This window comes from Haliotis rufescens, unplaced genomic scaffold, assembly GCF_023055435.1.
Source record: "Haliotis rufescens isolate VD_foot unplaced genomic scaffold, xgHalRufe1.0.p SCAF_1, whole genome shotgun sequence".
Taxonomy (NCBI): Eukaryota; Metazoa; Mollusca; class Gastropoda; order Lepetellida; family Haliotidae; genus Haliotis; species Haliotis rufescens.
The window spans coordinates 34,480,833-34,506,748 of record NW_025963779.1 but is presented as its reverse complement, the minus strand read 5'-3'; the positions used below and the strand labels follow the sequence as shown (position 1 = coordinate 34,506,748).

The 25,916-nt window shown below is 40.1% G+C and overlaps 2 protein-coding genes across 7 annotated transcripts; one reads left to right on the top strand and one right to left on the bottom strand.

The window, feature by feature from the left end:
* Positions 1 to 1,870: 1,870 nt before the first annotated feature.
* On the bottom strand, positions 1,871 to 5,847 carry LOC124139470 (palmitoyltransferase ZDHHC22-like). 3 transcript variants are annotated; one of them, XM_046506543.2, is made up of 2 exons: positions 5,773 to 5,847; positions 1,871 to 4,602 (listed from the first exon to the last, which is right to left on the bottom strand). In XM_046506543.2, exon 2 carries the CDS (start codon positions 4,529 to 4,531, stop codon positions 3,581 to 3,583), a length of 951 nt encoding a protein of 316 aa, XP_046362499.1. In that variant the 5' UTR covers positions 4,532 to 4,602; positions 5,773 to 5,847; the 3' UTR covers positions 1,871 to 3,580. The 3 variants fall into 3 exon arrangements, with proteins under 3 accessions (XP_046362499.1, XP_046362498.1, XP_046362496.1); XM_046506542.2 differs by lacking the exon at positions 5,773 to 5,847 and adding an exon at positions 5,153 to 5,576; XM_046506540.2 differs by lacking the exon at positions 5,773 to 5,847 and adding an exon at positions 5,163 to 5,576.
* Positions 5,551 to 25,584, top strand: LOC124139468. Of its 4 annotated transcripts, none has more exons than XM_046506536.2 (6): positions 5,551 to 5,665; positions 7,327 to 7,393; positions 9,433 to 9,529; positions 11,111 to 11,273; positions 12,539 to 12,791; positions 18,251 to 25,584. In XM_046506536.2, exons 2-6 carry the CDS (start codon positions 7,381 to 7,383, stop codon positions 22,231 to 22,233), a joined length of 4,509 nt encoding a protein of 1,502 aa, XP_046362492.2. In that variant the 5' UTR covers positions 5,551 to 5,665; positions 7,327 to 7,380; the 3' UTR covers positions 22,234 to 25,584. The 4 variants fall into 4 exon arrangements, with proteins under 4 accessions (XP_046362492.2, XP_046362494.2, XP_046362493.2 ...); XM_046506538.2 differs by lacking the exon at positions 5,551 to 5,665 and adding an exon at positions 5,844 to 5,947; XM_046506537.2 differs by lacking the exon at positions 5,551 to 5,665 and adding an exon at positions 5,853 to 5,984.
* Positions 25,585 to 25,916: the final 332 nt, after the last annotated feature.

Genomic DNA, 25,916 nt, shown 5'->3' with positions numbered 1-25,916 from the left:
TCACTACAGTAGTGGATGCTACAGTACTGTCCTGTATTTCCTCACTACAGTAGTGGGTGCTGAGGTACTGTGTTATGTCTCTTCTTGCCAAAGAAGGCTTTTTGGAACAGGCAAACTATACAGAACCCCTGCTTATATGGAACAGTAAACTGGGTGAAAAACTCTATTCCAATACATTTATAACCAAATAAACCAATTACCATCATAATTATTTTATTAATCTTCTTATCAAACACCTTAAGCGTGTTTAGATTGAACATAATACAAATGACGTGTGAAACACACTGAATAACTTTTGCAAAATACAATTGAAACACAAGCCCAACAGCATGCTTAGTCTCCCAGATGTACCTGGTATGTTAACAGCAACACAGAAACATGACAAAAGTCCTTGTGTGATACTAATTGTTAAAATATTTAATTAATTCCATACATAATACAAAGTTAGTAAAAGTCATTAAAGCAAAATCAACTCATCTCTACAATAAATACATATATTTGACAATGATATTTTTTTTAAAAGTAACAAAAAATCAATCTCATTAAAATCAGATCTTAGTTCTCGCTACCGCTAAACAAAGATCTGAGGACATCCCATTACGGGTCACGTCAGACAGACATTGCGCGTACTTTGACTGACCAGTTGAATGAACAATCAAAAGGCAGCTTTCTTGTGCTTTATGGCACTAATTTCAAATTGGCGACTACGTTTCTAAACATATTTTGACAAATTCTCGATTACAAATTTGAAACCTAAACAAAAGAACATTCTGGAATGGCTAAGGGATGGTCTAGATTGTATGGATTCAGTCGTAAAACCCGTAACTATCGTTCGGAATACCACATGTTAACGTTTTCGAGGTTGTATGATTAGAAATCACATTCCGACTGTCACTTTCATGATCTGGTAAGCAACACTCTGATTGGTCGGATGAAAGGCCGTTCTGACGTGACCCCTAATGGGATGTCTTCAAATCTTTTTTTAGCGGTAGCAAGAACTAAGGTCTGATTTTAATGAGATTGCAACCAAAATATGATCAAAAGTAATCAAACAAAACAACACAACACAATAAATAAACTTATCACAAAATGTCCTTAAAACATATGATAGTACTTACACATGTGGCTAACAGCACTGTTGTCTCCACATTGTATTTGAGATCCTGATCATGTACTCTATTAGCATGATTAAACAATGTAAGCACATTTTAACCTGTCAAACACTGGTTGATGCCAACAACCTCCAGTCACATGGAACAGGGAGAATTTCACATAAAATGCTAAAATTAAGTATATTGATACGTATCATATTATGACTAAAGTATGGTGATATGAATCAGTAATTGAGGTAGGTGTATGGCAACACCTCTACTTATCATGAACAGCTTAAATAGGAGAGCAGACAAGGTGCAGCTTTGTCTTGTTTCAGAGTTCGAGCCCCATGCACATTCTTCATGTGTAGACTGGACATGTGTGGGACCTACAGCATGTACAGTAGATGCCAAATAATATAAGGGTAACGCTATTTTTCAGGGCATTATCATTTGCAGAAGCCCGAGGTCTTCCATTAACTGCCCGATGAAGGAGGGCAGTTGAAAAGACCGAGGGCTTCTGCAAATGATAATGCCCTGAAAAATAGCATTACCGTTATTATAGCTAAAATGGATGGAATTTGTTATCAAATAAAAAGAAACAACAATGTCGATTTTGAAACATTAACTGCAATCAACACGAATGTCACTGACCCACTTTTACAAATATGGAAACGTCATAGAACAAACCAGATGACGTCACTATTGAACGTTACGTCACCTATCCCTATCCTATGACGTCACCTAACAATGGGCGTGATAATGGCCCGTCGTCAAGTAATATGAGGGCATTATCAAGTTACAGTGGCCCGCTCATTTCTGATAACATGCGGGCGTTTTTATGATAATTCTATCCATTTTAGCTATAATACAAAATATTACACTTCGCAAAATTGAAAAAAGAACTGTCTGACAAGTATTACACACATGATGATGACGTCCTTTTCACTGTGGAGGACTTTCACTCCACCAGGGGGTCCATGCACTCCAGCATCATTGGCAGATGTATGCGGACCTCAGAGGGGATTATGTTAGGCTGGTGAATGAGTGTTATTCCTGGTGTACACCAGCATTCATACATATTTTCATGATTATCACATAAGGGAAGACTTTGTGCAATGCAACAGACAACAGATACAAGTTACATGCATAGAATGCTCTAAGTACCACACTGTGAAAAACTTTCAAAGACAAACTGGGATTTTCACAGAAAAATGAACATGGTTTATAATATATTAATTGTTAAAAAATTAAATGCATCATTATAGCGAGAAACAATCTGTCAGAAACTAAGAGATACAATGCTACATTGTGTCGTTCCTAGTTCCTTATGCATGTCAGTAAAAATGTCAAAACAATTAGCTTGGAAAAATCAGTCAGTCATGATTTATTTCCTGAGACCCGAGAATACTACAGCTGACAAATGGCCAAAGGGAGACAACCCACTGAGATGAGGTGAAGTTAAAATGCAGTTTAACATCACATTCAAGATGATTGCACATATATGACCATGTGTATGCATGTGTGTATCTGTGGCTGCTTCTGACGTTGGCTTTATAGGTCTAGCCAACTGAGATTTTAACATGGATATGACTCCAAGCTGACCAGTTCTTGTTTCACTCCCTTAATTTCCAGTGCCAGCCAGAGTAACAAAAAGTACTATCTTTTAATGTATTATGTCGAATCTAACCTCTGACCTTCCTCTCAGGACAGTCCATGATTAACAATTTAAATCCAACAAAGAGAGATTTACTGATAAGTATGTCATGTTTAAATGGCAACTACTAAATGAGAGAATTGGAAAACAATTGAGAGAATAGCCCAAATGTTTACTCGAAAAATAGACCATATATATATATATATATATATTATATACCGTATTCGACGTCAATAATTGAGGGTGCATATAAAGCAAGAGTGCGTATTATACGCGAATAAATATGTCTTGTGTACATTAATCAATCGGAAGCTAATTGGGATTGTTCACCAGCCAATATATTAGCAAATATCGTCATGGGCGCTTATTACGTCAAATACGGTATATCATGTTGATGTTGTGTTTTGTGACAGTACTGTATGATTGATAATTGACAAATCCTGCAAGTATAGCAACCAAAATAAATCAACAACAATTTTACTTCATAGATCAGCATGATATACGTACGTGTACATGATGACCAAAAATCATCAAAATCCAAATAATTAACAAACACCAGTAAACAATCATCGAACAGTTTTTGAAATTATGCATGAAACTATAGGGTCCTTCATAACCCTCTTGTTACAAACTTAAGTAAAGCATGTTAAGGGGGGCCTTCAGATTAATATGCTGCTGCAGCAAAGGACCCCTAGAACCCTTCCTTAATATTGAACACAATATCAATATGGTTAACCATGAAAAAGTGAACACATACAACCTTACAATCAATCATGTCAAAAATCATGATTATGCTCGTAACACATATTATAATCATGGAAATGTACAATAATTACCTCTCTTTCATATCCAAGCTTACATTCCATTCTATTCCATTGCCAGAGTTATGGAAAGGCATTGGAAATATGAAATTTAGCAACCACATGGGTCCAAACACTGAGGACATGTTGTCAAAGAGCGATCTTTTATAAAGCCTGATACCTTTTACATATTCATATGAACTTTGACCTGTGTACAACAGCATGCACTGCCAAAGAAAGTAATGTGCACATGCTGCCATTGTAACAACACAGCAGTAGCTGTAAACAACCATTGTTACTGTTCCTATGGTGATATCACTAGTAAACCATCTCCATAACAACCATGGTACCAAATAATTGTAAAATTCCTGGGACGATAGCTTGGCATAGTGTACTTCCAGGTACCCAATGGCAATGCACAAACTGTACAGAGCACCAAGGGTTCCATAAAAACAGAACACAATGAAGTATCGCTGGTTATGGAAGCCGATACAGCATCCAGCAAAAAAGCAGTGATGATCCCTTTTGAGGACGCATCTGTCACAGAGTGGGCAGTGCTTGGCTCGAGGAGGGACCAGCTGGTTACATGTGAAGCATTGTTTCCAACGCTTCTCCTCTGCACTTGTTTCAGTCTGGTTTAAAAGGGCTGTGCATGTTGACGAGTCCACCACAGACCTCTTGTAATTACGGACTATGCAAATATGATTGACTACAAGCATGGAAAATATATACCAGCCTGCTAAAACTCGGTAAAACAGCACATCTGGGTTATTTTTGTAGAGCTCAGGCAGAGCAACAGTGACTCCTACTACTAGAGCTGTGACAGAGTACAGAAAAAAGTAGATCATCCCACACAGGTTAAGAAGCTGCAGCTTCCATTTCCAGCTGCTGCGTTTTAAACCATGAATTCCCTGGCAGGAGGGGTACAGGCCCCCTGAAGTGTCTATGTCCATGACACGAACTGATTCATAGTGATTGTTCATCTTGAAGATATGTGGATTCCGTTCAGTTATTCAGCTCAATGTTGTCCCTGCTTTGACTGTTTTCTGTAATGCTAAAACAACAGATATCACAATAAGTAATTTCCACTGGTTTCATTATTTCTTGTATTTGGTGATCAAATGTAACCATGGCATAACTATTTTCTTCTAAGACACTTGAAGAAAATATATGATACGCTATTCAATCAAAAAAAAGCAACAAATTTGCTGAATAAGAATGGTGCACAGTTCATTGTTTTGAACTTGACATATGCGGCTGCTTTGAAACAAAGCCAAATCACAACTTCATGAAATCAAAGTAACTCGTTATTGGTGAGTAGGTTAAAATGGCCGTTAAAATACATGTACCCCCTATATATAAGCGTACTTATATGTGTGTGTGGGGGGGGGGGTGGAGAGACCAATAACGAGTTCCTCTGGTCATGAAGGTGTGATTTGGATGATTTGGTATTATCGTAGACTTGGACTTGTGTGAAGTCCATTTCCGATGTCTCCCACTGTGATATTGCTGGAATATATGCTAAAAGCAGCGTAAAGCCGTAACTAGTCACTCACTGCCGCTACTGCGAAAATGCACAAAACACTCATTTGTAACTTTAATACCTGAACTTACTCATTTTTCGGTCTGAGTCAATCAGTGCTTACTCTGCTGTAAATTTAGCCAAAAATCCTTATTCATTGTTCAGGAAAGCACAAATAACAACTACAGTTGACATTTTAACAAAATTCTTGTTATTGATACCAAACCGGAAGTCACTGTCTGCACTGCCCAAGAGTATGCTTGTCGAAAGACTTACCTTTACTTTCCAACATTAATGAAGTAAACCATCGTATAACTTGTTGCTTTTCACAAAAGATGATTCATTAATACTCTGCAAATACACGATAGTTAACGAATATGAAAAATAAAAATATGTAACCAACCTACAGTAAATGTTATTATTATCAATAACAAAGAGTAACAGTAGTTGACGACAAGTAGGCTTTCATAAACATTCAACCAATTGCGCATGCGCTACGGTTTCTTCCAACTTGGCGTCATTGCTTTTTTTGTTCAACTGAAAACGGACTTTGAAATATTATTTATTCGTGAATTCTTGCATTTCCACCCAGCAGGTAAATGCTACACATGTATATGTATTGTTTAGAGTGTCCACCATAAGCTCGTCATGTACTCATGACCTGTATTTGACTATAACAGATAACAGAGGCTAAATACTAACCTCATCAATATGGCGTTGGCGCCAATCCGCATCCACCATGTTTGCCGTTCCTTTCCTTAACTAACCTCTCGCAAAAAGTCACATGTTTAGGAAACGAAATGGAGAGGAAACGAAATAGATTATTATCATACATCAAATGTCCCAATACAGTGTGTGACTTGATTGTGTCTATTCAGTAAGATTTAATGCTACACAAAGTAACACTTTGAAAAGTATGTAGTTGATTCAGTGGTCACTCTGACCTTGAGTACACAAAACATAGACTGTTCTTGATCATTAATCACGTTGAAACAGATTAATTTCATGTTCATGTTATAATAATGTAAATGGCATTATTGATGTACCATTGTCATATTGATATTGCCTGACTATAGCTTGTTTAGTTAGTTGTATGACCCAGATTTTAGTTTGTTGTTACGAGATCTATATGAATCAATGAACATGTGGCAATATGTGTCTATATGTTAAGTATTCAAATAAATACATTCGTGTATAGTAAAAGGCAGCTAATTTGTTGATGTGGATTTCAAGCATGATGTACATGTCAATGAATTATATCAATAACTTATTAGACACTTCTCTAGACCACACAGTTAGCCTCAACATATTAAAACCCTTTTTTTACAATAAACTGTAAAATGCAGGACATAATGTATTCGTTAAAAATGTCTTGACAAGATTCCTGAAATTTATGTCTGACAATTTGACAGGTTAACTTGTTTAAAATCTTTATCTGATTACATCACTCCTGGAGGTTATAAAATATATCATTAAATATCTTTTTCACATCACATTTATCTGCAACTCAATGTCAATATCATTGTTAAGTGTGTGTATATATTGTACATTATATGTAAAACGAAGGTTAAACTCAGATCTGTTGCATATTTTCTATATATGGTAAATCTTACGACATCAATGAATAATGAAGAAAGACTTTGCATGAATATAATCTGCAAAAACTCTAACAATACTTGAACAAAAGCTAGGGACGGCTTGGGTGCTTAACATGCTTAAGGCCTGAGATTATGAAGGGGAAAAAACACAAATAAGTAGACAGAATCACAGGATTACATCACTTTTTATGACATCGCCTCATGATGTCATGTGATAGCTGGATTGTGTATCTCTGCTATATGAGTGACATATGACGTGTGACAATAAAAGATGCTCAGTAGATTTTAGTCTTTGTATGTAGGCGTATTAACAAATTACTTCTGCCATTTTCTCAACTTACGCTTTTTTTAACACGTCGGGATTCCAGTAGAATTGGTCCCTAGCAACAACCTATGCTTGTCGTGAGGGGCAACACAATGAATCATCAGGCTCAGTGACCTGGTTGATTGTGTGTCAACGTTCACCAATGGCGTTGATTGTTGCTCATAATATCAATCACTGGATTGTCTGGTCTAGACTTGATTACCAAAAGGCAGCCATCAAATAGCTGGAATATTGCTGATGGCTGTGTTAAACAACAAATAAACACACACATGCTTTAATTTCTTGCATTTCTTTCAATGTAACCATGTTGACATGCATATTATTATTTTTCAGTTCACCACATGAAAGACCACCCGATGTTTTGTACTCCTTAACCACAAACTTACTATGGATCAGCAAGGTATTCAATTTCAATGTTTCAACCTTGTGTCGTTGTAGGCATTCAGAATAGGTCCCTAGTACCTCGTGCTTTGTTGTATGAGCCACCTAAAGAGGCATCCGGTGGTCAGGCTTAGAAACGCAATTGTGTATCTGTGGAATTAATGTTGATCATGCTATAACCACATTTTTCTCTCAATCTGGCCAAAACACAATTATTTACTGGTGGTGTCAAGATTCACCAATGAATGAATACTATGATGTATCTCGAAATAACACATGACAATCCTGAGTCCAGGGTATTTATCATAATTTATATGAGATATAACAGTATTAATACACTGCAGTGTTCAAAATTAGGCATGAAAATCAAGGGGTCCTTGTCATAAGCCACATGTTAACCATTAACAAGCCTGAAATACTCATTTCCCCAGCCAATATGACATGTCCGGTTGTGTGCAAGGCAGCAGAAATGAGCACTACCGCCCTTTTCAGTCTTTCAAAATCGTTGCTATGGAAACTAAAAAATCTCAATCTATCAAAAGGCACCAGTTAACATCTAGACCTATCAATGTGCCATGTTTAGTACCATATTTCTTCACCAAACTTGGCACATAGATAGGTCTATTGGTGAACTGGTGCCTTTTGATAGTTTGGGATTTTAAAAAAAATTATTTTTCGAGTTTCCATGGCAACGACTTTGATTTAGACTGAAAATGGCGGTAGTCCTTGTTTCCGGAGCAGATCTTGAAAACCGTACCATATTTCTTCACCAAACTTGGCACATAGATAAGTCTAGTGGTGAACTGGTGCCTTTTGATAGTTTGGGATTTTTAAAAAAAAATTTTTTTTTAAAATCCCAAACTATCAAAAGGCACCAGTTTACATCTAGACCTATCAATGTGCCACGTTTAGTACCATATTTCTTCACCAAACTTGGCACATAGATAGGTCTATTGGTGAACTGGTGCCTTTTGATAGTTTGGGATTTTAAAAAAAATTATTTTTCGAGTTTCCATGGCAACGACTTTGATTTAGACTGAAAATGGCGGTAGTCCTTGTTTCCGGAGCAGATCTTGAAAACCGTACCATATTTCTTCACCAAACTTGGCACATAGATAAGTCTAGTGGTGAACTGGTGCCTTTTGATAGTTTGGGATTTTTAAAAAAATTATTTTTCGAGTTTCCATGGCAACGACTTTGATTTAGACTGAAAATGGCGGTAGTCCTCATTTCCGGAGCAGATCTTGAAAAACGTACCATATTTCTTCACCAAACTTGGCACATAATGTCATCTCACAGTATTGAATACATTTCCTTTCTTGTTGGTAAGTTCTGCATTGCTTGAGTGTATGTTCCTCATACGGTTGTTGCATTCACTGACTAACTTCATGCAGAAACACAACTCATTACAAATACAACAGTGTAACTGATCTTAAACCTACTCAACTGTATAAACACTGCCTCCTATCCTGTATATATCCTGGTCAACCATACTCTGTACTTCACTTGCTTGATAACGGTGTTAGAACCTACACCGAAACCATCGCTCCTAATTGTAATAAAGAAGTTGTTCGTCCATATGTCTCATCCTTACTCATTACAAATTCAGTTACATATTCTATCATAAACTGCAGATGGCAAAACAACACCAGTAATAACTTGTTTTAGTGCTGCAATTAGCATGATTAGGCCATTTACAAAAAGGCACAGTGAACATAATTCACAGGAGCTAATGCACTGCATACAACCGGACATGTCATATTGGGAGGGGATATGAGTATTTCATGTTTGTTTGTATTGTTTTTAATTTTTTTATAAAACTTTTTAAAAATGTCCACATGCTTGTGGTTTGATGACCAACCTTAATTATTGCTCATCAATCAATCATGCTGTCAACCACCCCAACTTGATCAATAACAGACAGCTGTGACTTAGCTGAAATATTGCTGACTGAAATCTAAAATAATCAATCACTCATCATGCTCACTCCAACTTTTATAAAAGCCGAATGACTAGATCCTCCTGTGACACATGTATACCAAGTTGCCATGGTTACAGGAGCGGAGTGTGACGTATGCGGCGGCGGCCATGAGACAGAGGTCTGCCCAGAGCTTGGACTGGATGATGCAGCAACAGAAACAAGCAACCAGACAAAGTGAGTTGATACTGGAGGATGTCTCATGGTTTGGTTTTGCATTCATTGCAAAGCTCTAACTGCTCTGTGCCAGAGTGCTTAACAACATATTTTAGGTCAATCTATTGAAGACATGAAGCTGTACAAGCGAGAATTATAGACTAATAGTAAAATCTTAAAACAAAATTGACATAAATGTGTACATTTTTATCCACTTGGTACAAAACATTGTGGATGTTTTATCAGTATGTGGCTAAGACAAGTTAAATACTGTTCAGACTGTTACGTAAAACTGTCAACACACTGAGGTGATATCCCAATATTCATGATATTTCTTTATAGTAGTGTGTGATTTGGCACAGCATTGTATGCGGGGCGGGTGGGGATATAGTCATCATCTGGTCCGTGTCCATCCATATTTCGTTTCCGGTGCATCTGTGAAAGATTTTCATCCAAACATGGTACATGTATTATTCATCTTAATCAGGGGGAAGTAGTGCTTTTTGCTGTTTAGGAATTTGTAAGAAATATTTTTGTTTTCGTCTTTCAATGACTTTGACTGATAGTGGTGTGTTGGTCTGGATATCTCTAAAACTTATAGGTATTCATTCATGTTATCACACTTTTCACGCATAAACATGATAAAGAATAGGTTGTCAACTGGTGCCTTTTGCTATATAGAGGTATTTTGAATTTATATTTATTACATTTCCATGGCAACAGGTTTAACTTTGACTCTGTTCATAGTGATGTGATTGTCAGGACTATATCTCTAAAACTAGTAGGTATTCTGTCACGATTTGCTATTTCAGGATTGTTACAGAAATTTAGTTTTTTCTTTCCATGGTAACAAGTTTGACTCTGTTCAGGTTTGTTCCGAATCCCAATTCCTTTGTATTGTTTTTATAGCTCAATGACTACTTTTGTATACAGACAGACAGCTTACATAGAAATCTCTCAAGTTGGGCGTCAGATGATTTGTTCTTTCGAATTTGTGGGGGCTGAGGGATTTATTGTCTTTGGATAAATTTTGTTTTAATTGGACATCCAATTAAATTTAAAGTATAAAATTACCTATCATAGAAAAAGTTACATACCGTACTCTTATTCTTAATGTAGACTAGCTAATATCGTTAATCAGTCATCCCAAGCTGCACAGACATATGATGGCATAGGCTGGGGTTACCAAGTTGATAGTGTGTCCGATCTTCTCACAATCTCATTAAAATCAGGGGGCACGGGTGGCCTAGTCGTCAAAGGCGCCGCGATTCGCTGTGCAGAGTTGCGTCCCTTGGGCACGCCAGAAACCTATGATTGTGGGTTCGAATCCCGGTTCGCCCCAATTATGTTTCGGTTATGAGGTTTTGAAGGTAATTTATCAGTTTAATCCAGTAATAACTTGGACTTTTGATGCTGCTCATGCTTGTAGTTTGGAGGTTTAGGGTCACTTAACATGCAAAAGACAAAAAGGAGGTAGCCAAAATAATTTTCACAATTCTCCATACATGACACTCCCTTCAAATATGTTTTTCCCTTTGATAAGATATACCCAGGGAAACTAAATGGCAGGGCTTGTGAATAAGTGTTTTCTTTTTGTTTCAGAGCCCGTCTGACTGTGCCAAGCAACTTCTTGGTGCAGACTCACACCGATGGCAGTATCGGCATCTACACCAGAGAGACACTGCCCACCAAAACTCAGTTTGGACCATTTGAGGCCAGACGAACCACACACGAGATAGGGAATGAGGACTTGTTTGTACTCAAGGTGAGTCCAGATACTCCAGAGTAGGAATGTAAGAATACCAAGTAGTGAATGGGTACCCGGTAGGATGAGATGGTAATGTGACTTTTAACCTTGTAGAACCTCACAGGCAGCTTGGGTTGTATTGTCCCCAAGGAGTTGATAATGAAAATTATGTGCAGAATGATCCATTACCCAGGCAAGGGTGTTAACTGACTATTTAAGTCCAGTTTCCGGAGTTACATTTTGGCTGGACTAACGAGTCTATGCATAGTCCAATCAAAATTGTGTGAACTAGACATCCGGTTCAAAAGTAACATGGATTTCAGCATGCAAATTTCGGTGGACTGCAGGATTTGCAAAGCATGTGTACCGCCAGATGGGTTTCAACAGTTATTTTGCAAATCTTTTCATGTTTTTAATCAAGGTCAGAGCTCCAGATAAGCTTTTGGTGTTGTGGGTATTTTACCCATGCATTTTTAAATCATTGGGTATCAGTAATTCTATCTGGGTATTCAAATTTCTGTTACCCACTAGTTTTTACACATGTGAGTATATAAGTTAAATATTTAAAAACACTATTCATCAAGTCCCTGCAAACTGGTGTCGTGTGGTTTCGAGAGCTTTATAGGACTCAAAAATACCACGATACTTCCACAAGAAAGTGTGATGGCAAATGATCATGATGTAACTGTCATCATGGAGTTTGGCAAGGTTGACGGAATGCCCGATTATAATTTCAAAATAAGTTGCTGATCTGCTAATCGAATACGCAAGGTTACTTCACAATATTTTGATGATATGCACAAGTTTTATTTTTGTAGCTTATCTGTAATGTTCATTGCGTATTTGATACGCTTGGATATTATTTTACTGCATATTTCTGCATGTCTGATGCGTATTTTACGCTGATACGCAGATACGCAGCTTATCTGGAGCTCAGAAGGTGCTCAAGTGATTTGACACGTTTTATTACAATATAGATCTTGATTATCGATCAGATCATCTTGACAAGTCGCCGCCATTTTGTTTGAAGCAAATGCAAGTGATTCGAGAGGTGGAATCTGATTGGTCGGTTGGTTAGACATAGAAGGGGCATAACTCGTAATAGCCACTGGTGGCACTACAATCAAGCCTGGAAATTGCAGCCTAGTTCGGCAAGAGTGGAAACTGGTTAGCACCCTTTCCTAGGGAAGATGGATCCATTGGGGACCAGGGTAGTAATTCTCTGTGCATTTTGAGCATGATATCCATGGATTTTTTTATATATTTTTATTATTTATTTGTAGATCCTCTCGAAAGACAAAGATGGCAGTGCCGTATGCCTGGACGCAACAGATGAGAACGAGTGTAACTGGATGTGCCTGGTTCAGGTTGCCAGTACAGAGGAGGAACAGAACTGCATGGCATACCAGCTGGCAACCAACATCTTCTTCAACACCACAAAGGCTGTGGAGGCAGGGAGTCCCCTCAAAGTGTGGTATGCTTCCCACTACGCCAAGAAGATGGGGAAGTCACCTCAGCCTGATGGCAGCACCAAATGTACGTGAGATGAAATGTTACCTTTTGGCCATAATCAGTGTTTGAAATAACGGATGTAAGTAAAAAGGTCTTAACATAGTCCTCGTGTCAACAAAAAGACAGTGCTCAGCAATGGTCCTTGGTGAAGAAATAAAGATGTTTCCACTTTTCACTCCTGCTTTTTGCATGGATGACACGTCACCTTCCTCACATCACTGCCTGTCGCGATACAGCAAGGACGTGTCTTAGCAGAGCTCTTCAAATTGGACACTTTTAGACCTTTAGCTTTGGTTATAATTCTAAATTTTATCTGTGATGGGTGATGTATTCTTTTCACTAATTTGTGTAGTTTTATGTGGGTGATTTAGGCGTAAAAAGACCTTGTCTTTTTTTCCCCGCCACAAAGCTCGTTGTTTCCCGCCATTTTGAATTTGTGTTACAATTGTTTACCGGCAAGGGTAGTCAAATTGTTTACAATTCTTAGCTACGCATGTATAACATGTTCATGTGTTTTTAAATACCAGTAGCTTTGGCGTTACATAGAGTTTGCGTTTATCAATCCTTGTATACGCTTACAACATTTAAAATATTTGCCGATAGAATATTGTGTAAATATATGGCAATCTCCCAACTCCGTATCAATCAACAATTCTTTATTTGCGTAACTTATGCTTGCGCGTTGTACTAATTGTCGTGGAAAAAATCTTATAAAGATCCTCATCCACGTTGTTTGGCTTGCACGCAGATTTGCTCTCCAGATACATTGAATGCAATTTTTATGCACCTCACTCTCGATAGAATTTGGCTCATTATAAACAGGTCACTCACAAACGTTTTTTGCAGCAGTCCTGTCATAGTGATTGCAGACGTTCTTCCTCTGCATGTCAACATTGCCGGAGGCTACTGTGAGTATCGTACCTGCTCCTAATTTTAGGCGCACAGGACCTCAGGTACTACGATCCCTGCAATGTCAGCGCGTACGTCTCACGACGCCTTGATGGGGGTAGCGCATGCGCAAGCCATGATCCAGTCATCACAGATGAGCATTGCGTCTCAAGGGCTACCACCAAGCGCTGCACCTGCCTACCACCCAAGTGCTCTACAATTACATCAGTCCCAGGGATACAGCCGATCGCCTTCTAGGAGAGTGCGTCAATATCATTCTGTTTCTTCAGACTTCTCAAATGGCGAAGAGGGCGATTCCTCTGTGGAATGGAATACGCAACTCAGCTTAGCGCAAGTGCCTTAGTGGGTAGCAGACCGTTTCATGTCAGTGGCATCTTCCCCTGGGTAAGGTGAGGTGAGGTGAAATTGGGTTTAACATCGCGTCCAAGATTATTGCACTTATATATCGCCGTGCATGCACGTGTATGTGTGTGTGTGGCTGCTTGTACTAGTCCGGACTGATGCCGATTTATAGTGCTAGCTCACTGAGATACCATGCCGCAGTTTAACATGAATACCCCACTCAGACACAGTATACTGACTCCGAGCCGACCAGTCCTTGTTTTAGCCCCTTAATGCCGAGCGCCAGACAGGGTAACAACAAGTACAATCTTTTAACGTCTTTTTGTATGACGCGGCCCGGGATCGAACCCTGGACCTTCCGCTCTCCGGGCGGACGCTCTACCACAAGACCACGGAGGCGGTCCCCTGGGTAAGGGGGTTGATGAGAAGGATACCATATGGTCACATCCCACATCGATTCCGGTGGATCCGATGTTGACAGATATGATTAGGTCACTGGACGAGGACTTCTCAAGACTCATACTTGCTCCATCATTTAAGTCGCCAAAGCTCAGGAAAGATGATTTTCCTGTCCAGGCTTTTCGGTAGTATATCAGGCTACTAGTTTGGATGAGGATATACAAAGGATGACCGGCTCGTCAAGGCCAACCACACTTTAAGTCCAAAATAAAAGATTTGCGTTCATTGAAACGGAAATCAGGCGTGTACTAAAACCTTTGTCAGCACTATTGTCGTAAGCTGTGGATCAAGATCTATCGGAAAATAACCCTAACCATTTAGATCATCTCCAAACTATAGTTTATTTCCAACAACGTCAGATTGACCACATAGGGAACCATCTCAGAGCCGTAGTAGCGGAGATTACTGTGACACACAGGCTTTGGTATTTAGGGCTTTCAAACTGGGATCTCGAGTTAAAGCGCAGACTATGGCAACCTTGATCAACGGGCAAGTTGCGGACACACAAGCTAAAGTATCTAATAACGATACGGACGAGACCACGCTTAAAGCATGGAGCACATTTCTCAGAGTTTTCTCCCAGCGGGCAACAAGATCTGATTGAAACCAAAGACAATTGTCTTGACCACTTATAACTGTGGTAAAAATGTCCTGCTTACAACAGAGGTTTTTTTCCTCAACGCTCGTCAGCGACTGGTCTCATGCTGAGGGATCTATAAATTTTCCTGCCCATTCTCCCGTTTAGCAATGTATGCTCAACTTTGGCTAATTTTCGCGCAGAGGCATTAGACAATTGTACCAAACTTGAAAAACTTCACACTTTCAAGGTTGAACATTGGACAGAATCGTCATATGCTGCCAGGTATCAATCTGTTAGGATCTTTGTGCAGGCAGCACCGGGCGTCCCAAATTTCAGGGAGATCAAATTTTGCGCCTACACCGGCCAAGTCAAATGTCCAACACAGAACTCAGAAACACTTCTTGGCGGTTTGCCACACAGTTCTCTGTGGACAGTCCATTGTGTGGAGTTCGTATCTTTTTGCGGATTCAATGTGCATCTTGATTTAAATATCATCGGTCAAGATTTCTGACTATGAACACTCGAATGAGGTCAGCTAACCTAATGGATGCGGTGCAGGGTCATTGTTCCAGAATGGTTGGCATGCTTACTGGTATGTAATGCTGCAGCCTTCGGTCAGATACCTGTCGCTGTATGTGATGTGACCGAGTCACGATCTTCAGCAGACTAGTGTCAGCATGCACAATATCGAGGCACACACAGAGTACGAGGCTCTTCCCTTTGTTGTCACCTCAATATAAGAATGGGAGTATTTGTACGGCCTGGTATCTTGGCTATCGGTTGACAAGTGCTTTTTTTTAGTCTACATGGGAGCAGGCAGTGATTCATTTACGAACACTATTCACAAGTCTGTCCAGACTAGAAGTTCTCATAGTTGATTTTTTACTAAACTTGTAGACATCAATTTGCTACCCCGGTTTTCAACAGCCACATACACTCTTGTCAGTGGCAAGTGTTGCAGGGTTTGCGCCCATTAGTCGCCATGACCTGTATGCAGCTATCAATCTACCGTCTTAATTGAGGACATTCTCAACTGGTGGTTGATAGTCGAATGTCTCTTTATTCGTGCTAGCCCCGAATTTACACCTGTTTGTAATCAGTTCCAAACAGGGGTGCTCCCTTACAGGGCCAGACAGCCTCAGGGTTGTGGCCGTGTGCACAATAGATTTGGCACTTTTGGAAGCGCTCATTCTGACCATCTCAAGAGAGAAACATTGACAGGAGCAGCTACAACTCACAAGCTCAGAAATCTAGCAGAAGACAATCCACTACCCCTCCTACAGTGGTCAAACTTACTAATCCACCCTCACAGCAAATTGCCTCACCCTATGCCAGACAGGTTTCGTCTGCACGCTTGGTTCATCTTAAATAGGCGTTAAGTTCAAAGGGTTTTTCAGCACAGGCTCTCTACCAGAGGATTATACAATGACAAGTGGGGATCGTTTGAAACTTTTTGCAAAGTAAAAAACCAAGACCCCACGACAGAGTCACCACAATTCTTAGATAATCCAATTGGTAAAAGACTTGAAGGTAGCACCATTACTATGTATCTGGTAGCACTTAACTTAGTGTTGGCCATTCCGGAGAATCGCAAAATGACCAAGGTCCCTGAACTACAGGCTCTACTACGCTCATTTAGGCTTGAGGATCAGAAGGCCAAATTCAGTCCCCCTGCTTGGGACTTAAACGTGGTACTTCGAGGATTGCGCGGGCCCCCCTTCGAGCCCCACTACACATCCTCTTATTATGACCCTACCAAGAAAACAATATTTCCCTTGGCATTAGCCATGGCGGCACCACCTGGGTCCATTTTGAGCATGGTATGCACGGAGCAGTACATCTCGGGTTGTGCTGGGATTTTATAGCAAAAAATCAACTACCATGCCAACCTGATTGTTACTTCACTATCCCATCAATTTCTACAATTGTGGAAGTTGAAGATGGGGGTGAATCACTCTTGTGCCCGGTACACGCACTTCGAGTTTTCATCCGCCGTTCCAAAACAGGCGTGGTTCGAGGAAACGGTTATTCATACCCGTATCTCCTACGTCCACGACCAAAGTTTGTAGCAACACCATATGTCTATGGTTACACGCAGTCATCCTTCAGGCTTATGAGATCGCCCAACTTGATCCACCGAGAACTAATAATCCGACTGAGTCAGGGCGTTAGCCTCTACCATGGCGTTCCATAGTAACTGTTCTACTTAAACGATCATGGAAGGATGTTTTTGGAGGTCCGACACAGTTTTCGCTAGTCATTATCTTCGCGATGTGGCTCATGAAGATGTCAAAAGCGTGCACAGTTTTGGCCCTCTGGTAGTAGCACAGCAGGTAACAAAACCTAGATGCAAATAATAAACTAACCCTATACAGAGCCAGTCTTACATACCACACAAGTCGTTTGAGACATGGCCAGTGGAAGAAATCATGACAAGCTTTTTTACCAGACTTTGGTTTGGTGACAAAGTAGGTAAAGATTTTAGCTGTCTTTATTACCAAGTGTGTACAGGGTATTACCCTTAAATTCTTATGTTCTGTCTGTAAAGGAGATTGAACTAACCCTACCATTATGGCGTTTTTCGGAGCTTTTTCCGCCTCACCGATTATTGACAAACGTGTTGTTGTTTTGGGTGTGAATCATGGAGGTTTTGGACTTCTGAAGGTTAACTCCATACTGTCCGATACAGATGCATTAAGGAGTAATGCAGGATAAGTACGCAGTTTAGTAAAATCTAAATATTTTTTACATTTGTGGACTTATCCTGCATTACTACATTTAAGGACCCACAGACCCTGCAGACTTGCCTTTCCACTTTGGCTTCAGAAACCTCAAAAAGTTTTTTATTAAGCTTGGGCGACAGGCAGTGATGTGAGGAATGTTACTTGTCATCAAGGTCACATGACAGCGTCGATGATCCATGCAAAAAGCACATCTACATCTCTCAATCATTAACTATTTTTAGAAACTATATACCTATCCCTACATCATGTACATTAATCACTTCCATATATGTATACTTTGTGTCATCAAAGTTTGAATAATGAATCCTGATTTGAAAAGGAAAATATACATGTAGGTTTTGGAGGACAAGATGTTATGATATGGGGATAAAGTAACCTTGGTAATCACAGCAAGTCACCGTAAATGCTTTTACTGTACCATATCTGTGATTGTCTTCATTTATTTGCAGCAATGCTAGGACAGAAGCTGATAGTGCAAGAAGAAACAGTTTTGGCCACACCCACATCTACCTCCCGCAGAAGTGTCAGGACGCGGGTCTTGCCAGCACGATCCAAGTCACACGCGAATGAGAAAGGGGATATAGGTCAAAATGATGCCATCGAAAATTTCTTTTCTGAAGTGAAGCAGTCACTGGATGAGCGAGAGGAAGAAGATGATGGAGAAGCTCCTGGTACGGACTATATGGGTCTATATGGATTTAAGTGTCAACGCTGTTCAAAGTCATTTGAAGATCAAAGCCAGCTGGCCTATCACATCCGAGAACATATCATGCCCACAGTCGAAAAGAAAACATTCAAGGGTGTGTATACCTGTAAGATTTGCAAGGTTGGCTTTCAAACCGTGAGTAACTACAATCGACACATGAAGCGACATGTTGGCTACAAGGTTAAGTGCCCCCAGTGCAACTACTACACATACAGGCCAGACATCCTTCAGACTCATCTCATGGGCCAACATGGAGTCACCCTGGAGAATGCAAAGACTCTAGCAGCGTCAAGTGAACTGCCAGCCAATGGAGATGGTGAAGGTTCTCGAAACTCATCGGGTAGGAAAGGTCGTCGGAGAAGGAGGAGAGGAAAGAAGAGGAAGGTTGAAAGTGAGGAAGAGATAGAGGAGGAGGAAGAGGAGATAGAAGAGGTTGGTGAACCAGATGAGGATATGGAGGAAGATGTTGTGGAAAGCCCGGTGAAGTCACCCATGGCAGTGAGTCCTCGTGCAGTAAGTGTATATGATTCTACAGGGTTCTCCCCTACCAGAGTTCAGCCAAGACGTTCTCTCAAAGGCATCAGAACAACTGGAAACCTAAAGGGAATCAATCCAACTTCACTGTTTAAGAAAAGAAAGAATGATTCTGAGTCTGAAGATGAAGAGAGTCCAGCTAAAAGTCCGGTGAAGACTCTCATACCTGAAGTGAAGAAGAAGAGGGGGAGGCCAAGGAAACATCCAGTGGTAGAACCAGTTGTTGAAACTGTATCTCCCATACGGAGAAGAGGCAGACCGAGGAAGGACACAGAAGAGGTTAATCAAGGGGGAGGCGAAGCTATGGAGGAGGAAGAGGAAGAAAATGCAGAGCCTGGAGAAATCATGGTTAATGATGCTACTGAATCTGGTGTAGAGGAAGAGAAGAGGGAAGAGGTTGCTGGTGATGAGGACAAAAATGAAAATGTGCCCAATGAAGCGAACTCAGCAATTACAGCAGAAACATCTGTGGTAAAGAGTGAAGCACCAGCAGCAGAATCTGAAGCACCAACAGCAGAACCTGAAGCACCAACAGCAGAACCTGAAGCACCGACTGCAGAACCTGAAGCACCGACTGCAGAACCTGAAGCACCAGCAGCGGAACCTGAAGCACCAGTGGAATCTGCAGCACCAGCAGAATCTGAAGCAGTGACAGAAGAAGTAGAAACAGCTGCCCCAACTGGGGAGGATGAGATGGTTGAGGAGAACAAGGCTAACACTCCGGATGATGCTGAGGACAAGACAGAGGAGAATCAGGAGGAGGAAATTGACGAGGCTGAAGAAGAGATAGTGAAGCCAATACCGAAGAGAAGAGGTCGACCTCCTAAACATGGCAGAGTCCGTAACACTGAAGAGATGAAAGAGCTGGAAAAACAAATCCGCCAAGTTGGTAATGCGTTCCAGTGTGGTGTTTGTGAGAAGAAGTTCTCCCAGAAGAAGTATGTTATGTTACATCTGCCCAAACATACAACGAAATTCAAGTGTGATGGTTGTGAAAAACAGTTTGCCAGATACGAATCCTACCAAAACCACACCTGTGTGCATCATCCTGTAAGTGATGATATCATCACAACAGACAAGAATGGATGCTACTCCTGTGGAGAATGTGGCAAAGTCTTCTCCAAACCGGAATATGTTAAACGCCATTATTCTGTTCATTCTTCATCTTGGGCTTGTGAAAAGTGTACTAAAAAGTTCTCACGTCGACATCTACTGCTTGATCATGTGTGTCAGGCAGAGAACGGAGACGAAATCGTTGACAATCATGAATGTGAAATCTGCAAACAGTGTTTCCGTAGTTTGAAGTATTTGTATCGTCACATGGCCATGCATACAGATATCTTCAAATGCCAGGGATGTGACAAGACCTTTTCCAGAAAGGACTCACTACAGCGACATGTTCTTCGATGTCGACCTGACCTTGCTGATCAATATAAAATCTATGACTGCAAAAACTGTAAGAAAACATTCGCAACCAAGCTTGGCCTGGAAAACCACTATCTCAACTGTGCCAACTATAGCTGTGAGAAATGTAGAGTGGCCTACTTTAAAATCGAACACTTGGAAAAACATGTTTGTGAAGGCACTGTTGTTCATGATGGCGCTAGCGTGCAGTTCCCCTGTCAGGAATGTGGGAAGACCTTTGCAAGCATCAACTATCTCCGTCGCCATGAAGAAAGTCATAAAGGTGCCTTCTCCTGTTCAAGATGTGATAAATCTTTCAGTCGGAAAGAAGAGCAGAGGCTACACGAACACTTATGCTTCGCTCAACATCATCTTGAGACAAATACAGAAGTGGAGTGTAGCATTTGTCACACAGTTTTCACAGAAGCAAAAGCCTATCGAGATCATCACCATGAACACTCTCATCCTTTTAAGTGTGAAAAATGTGGGAAAAGATTCATCAAAATCGGCACCTTGACGACACACACTTGTCAGGAAACTGTGGTTGATGAAGATAATCCATTCTCTTGTGACCTGTGCATGAAAACCTTCCGTACTGAGAAATATCTCCAGAGGCATCAAACCATCCATGAAAAGCCTCAGTTTGAGTGCGAGTATTGCAATAAGGTCTTCTACCGCAAGGATTACCTGAATAACCATGTCTGTAAGCTGCCAGATGGCACCACTGTGAGAATCGTCAGGAAAAGGGATAGGATATTCATCAAAGAGAACCTGGTATGCCATCTCTGTGGGCGAACTTTTGTCAGCTCAAGTAATCTGAACAAACACATGAAAATTCATGGCGAGAAGCAGAACGAGTGTCCTCACTGTAAAAAGAAATTTCATTACCCAGCGTATCTCCGAGAACACATAAAAACAGTCCATCAGCGTGCCTACCAGTTCCAGTGCGCTGACTGTGGCAAGATCCTCCACTCGAAGACTGGCCTGGCAGCTCATCTGAAACAGTTCCATAGCAGACAGATCCAGCTGTACCAGTGTGGGACGTGCCAGAAGACATTCAGACAGAAGGGAAACCTCAAGACTCACATGTACTCGCATACAAAGGAGAAAACATTCATGTGTGACTACTGTCACAAGATGTTCAAGTATCCAGATCAGCTGAATCGTCATCGTCTTGAACACACAATGACGAACAAACTTAATTGTGAATTTTGTGACAAGAAATTCTGTCGTCCATACCAGCTCAAGAAGCATATACAGACATTCCACAGTGGTGTTGTGTATGTTTGTGATATTTGTAACGAGCGTTGTAGTCACAAGCACACTATTGTCCGTCACTATAAACGTAAGCATCCTGAAATCAGTAGTGTGTTTGACCATCAACCCGATTTTCTGACCCAGCTCCAGCAAGAACACGCAGACAATGAAGGGCAAGTTGACATCAAACCAAACATAGCCAGTATTGTCCAGGCAATCGACCATGTGGAGACAACAGTCGTGACAACCGAGGGGGCGGACGGGGAACAACAGTACACAGTGGCTGAGATTCAGACTGACGGGGACGGGTATCTGCCGCAGGTGGCAGCAGAGGCGTTACAGAATCTGTCTAACACCATCATTGCTTCAGAAGGGGAGGGAGGGACACTGACCATTCCCCACTCTATAGAGGGGCCAGACGGTCAGCAGACAGTTGTGATCTTACAGATCGTCAACCCTGGAGATGATGAGACATCCATTCAGGAGATACAGGAGATTCAAGAGGTGCAGGAAATCCAGGAGATACAGTGAAGATAGGACATCCATGTCACTGCTGCTACAGATACACTACAGATAGGACATCCACACAAGAAGATGCAGTGAAGCACACATCACACACGTCAAGCTATCAGGTGTTTATGTACCATTCGTGACTGTTGTGTCTATGTATGTTTTGAGGTGATGTAACATTTTGGCTGAATAGAATCCTTATCCTTAAAGGGAGAAAGGCTCTAACCCAGTTGGCACTCCCATCAAAATGGATTGAAGTCATTCAAAACACAGTTTGTCTATATACTCTAATTTTGCAGTTGATTACCCTAATTACAGAGGCCATGTCACATTTGACACTAGTCACTAATTACAAGGTCTAGACCTAGACCAAACAAGGGCATCCGATCATGGAGCATAGTCCCCCTTTAAGACTTGGTGGTCTTGTACAATGGAATACTCCACATATACTGAACCAAAAAAAGGTTAGGGGTCATGAACTGATGAACATTTTTTGGATATTTTTATGAAGTTGTGTGCTCATTCTTCACTCCAAAAATATCCCCCAAAATATTTGTGATCCTTAAGCTTTTCTGTTCAGTATATAATCTATGGTGGCCAGAAGTCGTCAGTTGACAAGGATTTGCTGGACATGAGTGTTACATATTCAAATATACAGAATTTCAAGGGTTGTCTTATTCAGTTAGTTATTTCCAGATTCTGCCATTTAGGTGAACAATAATGCTAAATAATGTTTGTACTTGGGGATTATATTTGTTTATTGTTTGTTTGCTTCTACTTGATGGTGTTACACCCAGTGTTAGCATTATGCAGTTTGGATATGAATTTATTATTTTTCAGTTATCCCATTTCGATTAAATGAATGAGGAACTTGAAAAGTCAGGATATGATACAATAGCTGACTCACATCAGGATACATATTCAAGAATGCTGTGACACATGTAGCCATGGTAACAAACAGTTATTAATATCACACTGCATATCATGGTTGACATAATCAGGTATCACTCATTCTATCCTGAGTATTGTGTGATGTAGTTGATGAACCAGCTAAGCAGTGACATATTGTCACAGCCTGTTATCAAACATTTACCAAGCTCTTATGTCTCTTGAAGATGGTAGAAACACACCAGAAAAAGGTATCCCATTGAATCTGTTCCGAATGTCAAGATGCTTTGGTGTGAAAAGCAGAGGAAGGAGTTATTTCTGTTTGTAAATAACCTGCTTCATCATGTATGCTGCTCGTATATCATGTCTCAGTTCAATAATAGCTTTGCTTCAACATTCTGTCACACGATTTTATGTCCTATTTAATGCAGCATGTGGCTATAAAATTAAGATTACTTTGTGACTTAGCAAACATGGAATTGTGGATGAAAGGACCCGTGTCCAGAACAAAATGAAAGGGACGCCTGCTCTAAATAACTGATAAGGTTAGGGGTGCCTGCTCTATGTTACTGATAAGGTTAGGGGAGACCTTCTCTCTTGAAATGACAGGGTTAGGGGCCTCTGCACTATTTACCCCATAACTGATAAGGTTAGGAACACCTACTCTTTATTATACTTTAAATGACTGATAGGTTAGGGGGCACCTGCTCGATATAACCAAAAATGGTTTGGGCTACCAGTTCTATACAATAATGAAGGTAAGGAGTACCTGTCTATGCCATGTTGAGAGATATGATAGTACCACTAGATGCAGAATGCAGCATTTAAACAAAAATACTCTGCTGTTCTTTGTTACGTAGACATCAATGCATACATGGATCCACAATACTCAGGATAACAACAATGTCTCCCTATAAATACTAATGAACATGATAAACAATGCCTCTGAGCTGTATGAAACACACATTGTGATCAGTGTAAAAGTGTTTTGTATCTTAAATCTTGAGTAGGTAACATTGTGCCAATCCATTATGAATGTGGATTTAAAGCATGTGGAAGAGGTTTGTAAACAGTTTGGTATTTAGAAAGGATTATTTTCTTAAGTTTTATCAAAAAGATTCAATTTTTTACTGTTCATAGTTTTAATCTTTCGAATGGTTGCAACTGTTGAAATGTTAGTATTAAGTACTTGTTGAGCATGTTGAGATGAAATTGATGAACGATTGATGGGACTTGAAATTTATCTCTTATTTTGAGTTATCTCCCTTTTGACAAAATAGAAAGTTTGCTGAGATGTTGCATGTTTTTTTATATATATTTTGTCACTCAATAAATAACAGATATATGGTTTAAATAGGGCAGAACTAATTTCCTTCATTGTAGAACTTATTTCACTGACTTGTATGTGGTGTAAGAGGAATGATTAAAAACATAAATTTTCATAATTTGGCTACTTAGCACACACACACTGTAGCTATTTTATTATATTAGTCTCAGCCATGAGACAAAATTCCTGGCAAACAGATGAAATAAATTTTCATCCGTTCATCCGTTCATCCATTCATTCTTTCATCCATTCATCTTTGTTACTCATTTAGCATGGTTTGTCAAGGTGCTTGAGAGAAACATATTCTTTCTGTAAATGTACGTAACATTATCTTCCCTATCTACACACTCATATACCATACTCACTCACATACAGGCAACATGGCCAAACTCTTTCACTTGGTTCTTAAATATACTGGGGCATTTTCGACTTCCGTAATCTCATTTAAACAATACATTAAAATGGTAAACATTGAAAACCTGGGCCCTGTTCCACAAGCAATCTTAGCACTAAGATAATGGTAACTCCTATACTTTGACATGGTCTCACGACAGGTGTAGTGTGAAGATTGCTTTGTGGCAACTTGGCCCTACTTCACTTTCCTGCTTTCCTTGCACATCATTGTGATATTATGGAAACCCTCTTTATTGTCGGCGTACATGTATCATGTAACTGAAATATCTGCAGCATTTTTGTCAATGTCAACTCCCTGTTTTTTTTATTCAGAGTGTATGTACATTGTTTTTAATTTATTCCAGATATATATCTGTTCTGCTTAGCTTAGTTTCACAAGTTTCTCTGTGCATTCATCACTTGGGTGATTGAAAGCTTTATATTCCACTGAACATGAAATTATTTAATAAAACTTGATTCTATACTTTACGGTATTTGACTAGTTTCATTTTTTATAACTTTGGGTAAGAATTGGAATTATGTTTCAGCATTTACAATGACTTGGTTAATGTCCCTAAAGATGGTTGAATATAAGTTTTACTGATAATGGTCTCTGAGACTACTGTGTTTTGTATTCTTTCTGTGAGATTTACACCTATTGTCTGCATTGATGTATATATATAATCCTCAGTTGTTTGTTCCTGTTACTTTGTATTTGGATGCATGAAAATGAAGGAAGTCTCACTTAAACCATTGCTGACCAATCAGTGTTTTGTTGTTTTTCAATGAATCCATGTACACAGTAGGGCAACATTACCCGAGCTATTCCTTTTGGGGTATAGGGGACACCTTTGCCCCCTAAATGAACCTTACATGTAGGACATGAATACCGGAAGCTTGACCCTGAAATGGGAACACAGATACCTTATGCATGACACTGAATGGGAGGTTCATGGGAACACCAATACCCCATGACTGTCCCGGAATTGGGTTCATGGGAACACCAATACCCCATGACCGTCCCTGAATGGGAGACACCAATACCCCATGACCGTCCCTGAATTGGGTTCATGGGAACACCAATACCCCATGACCG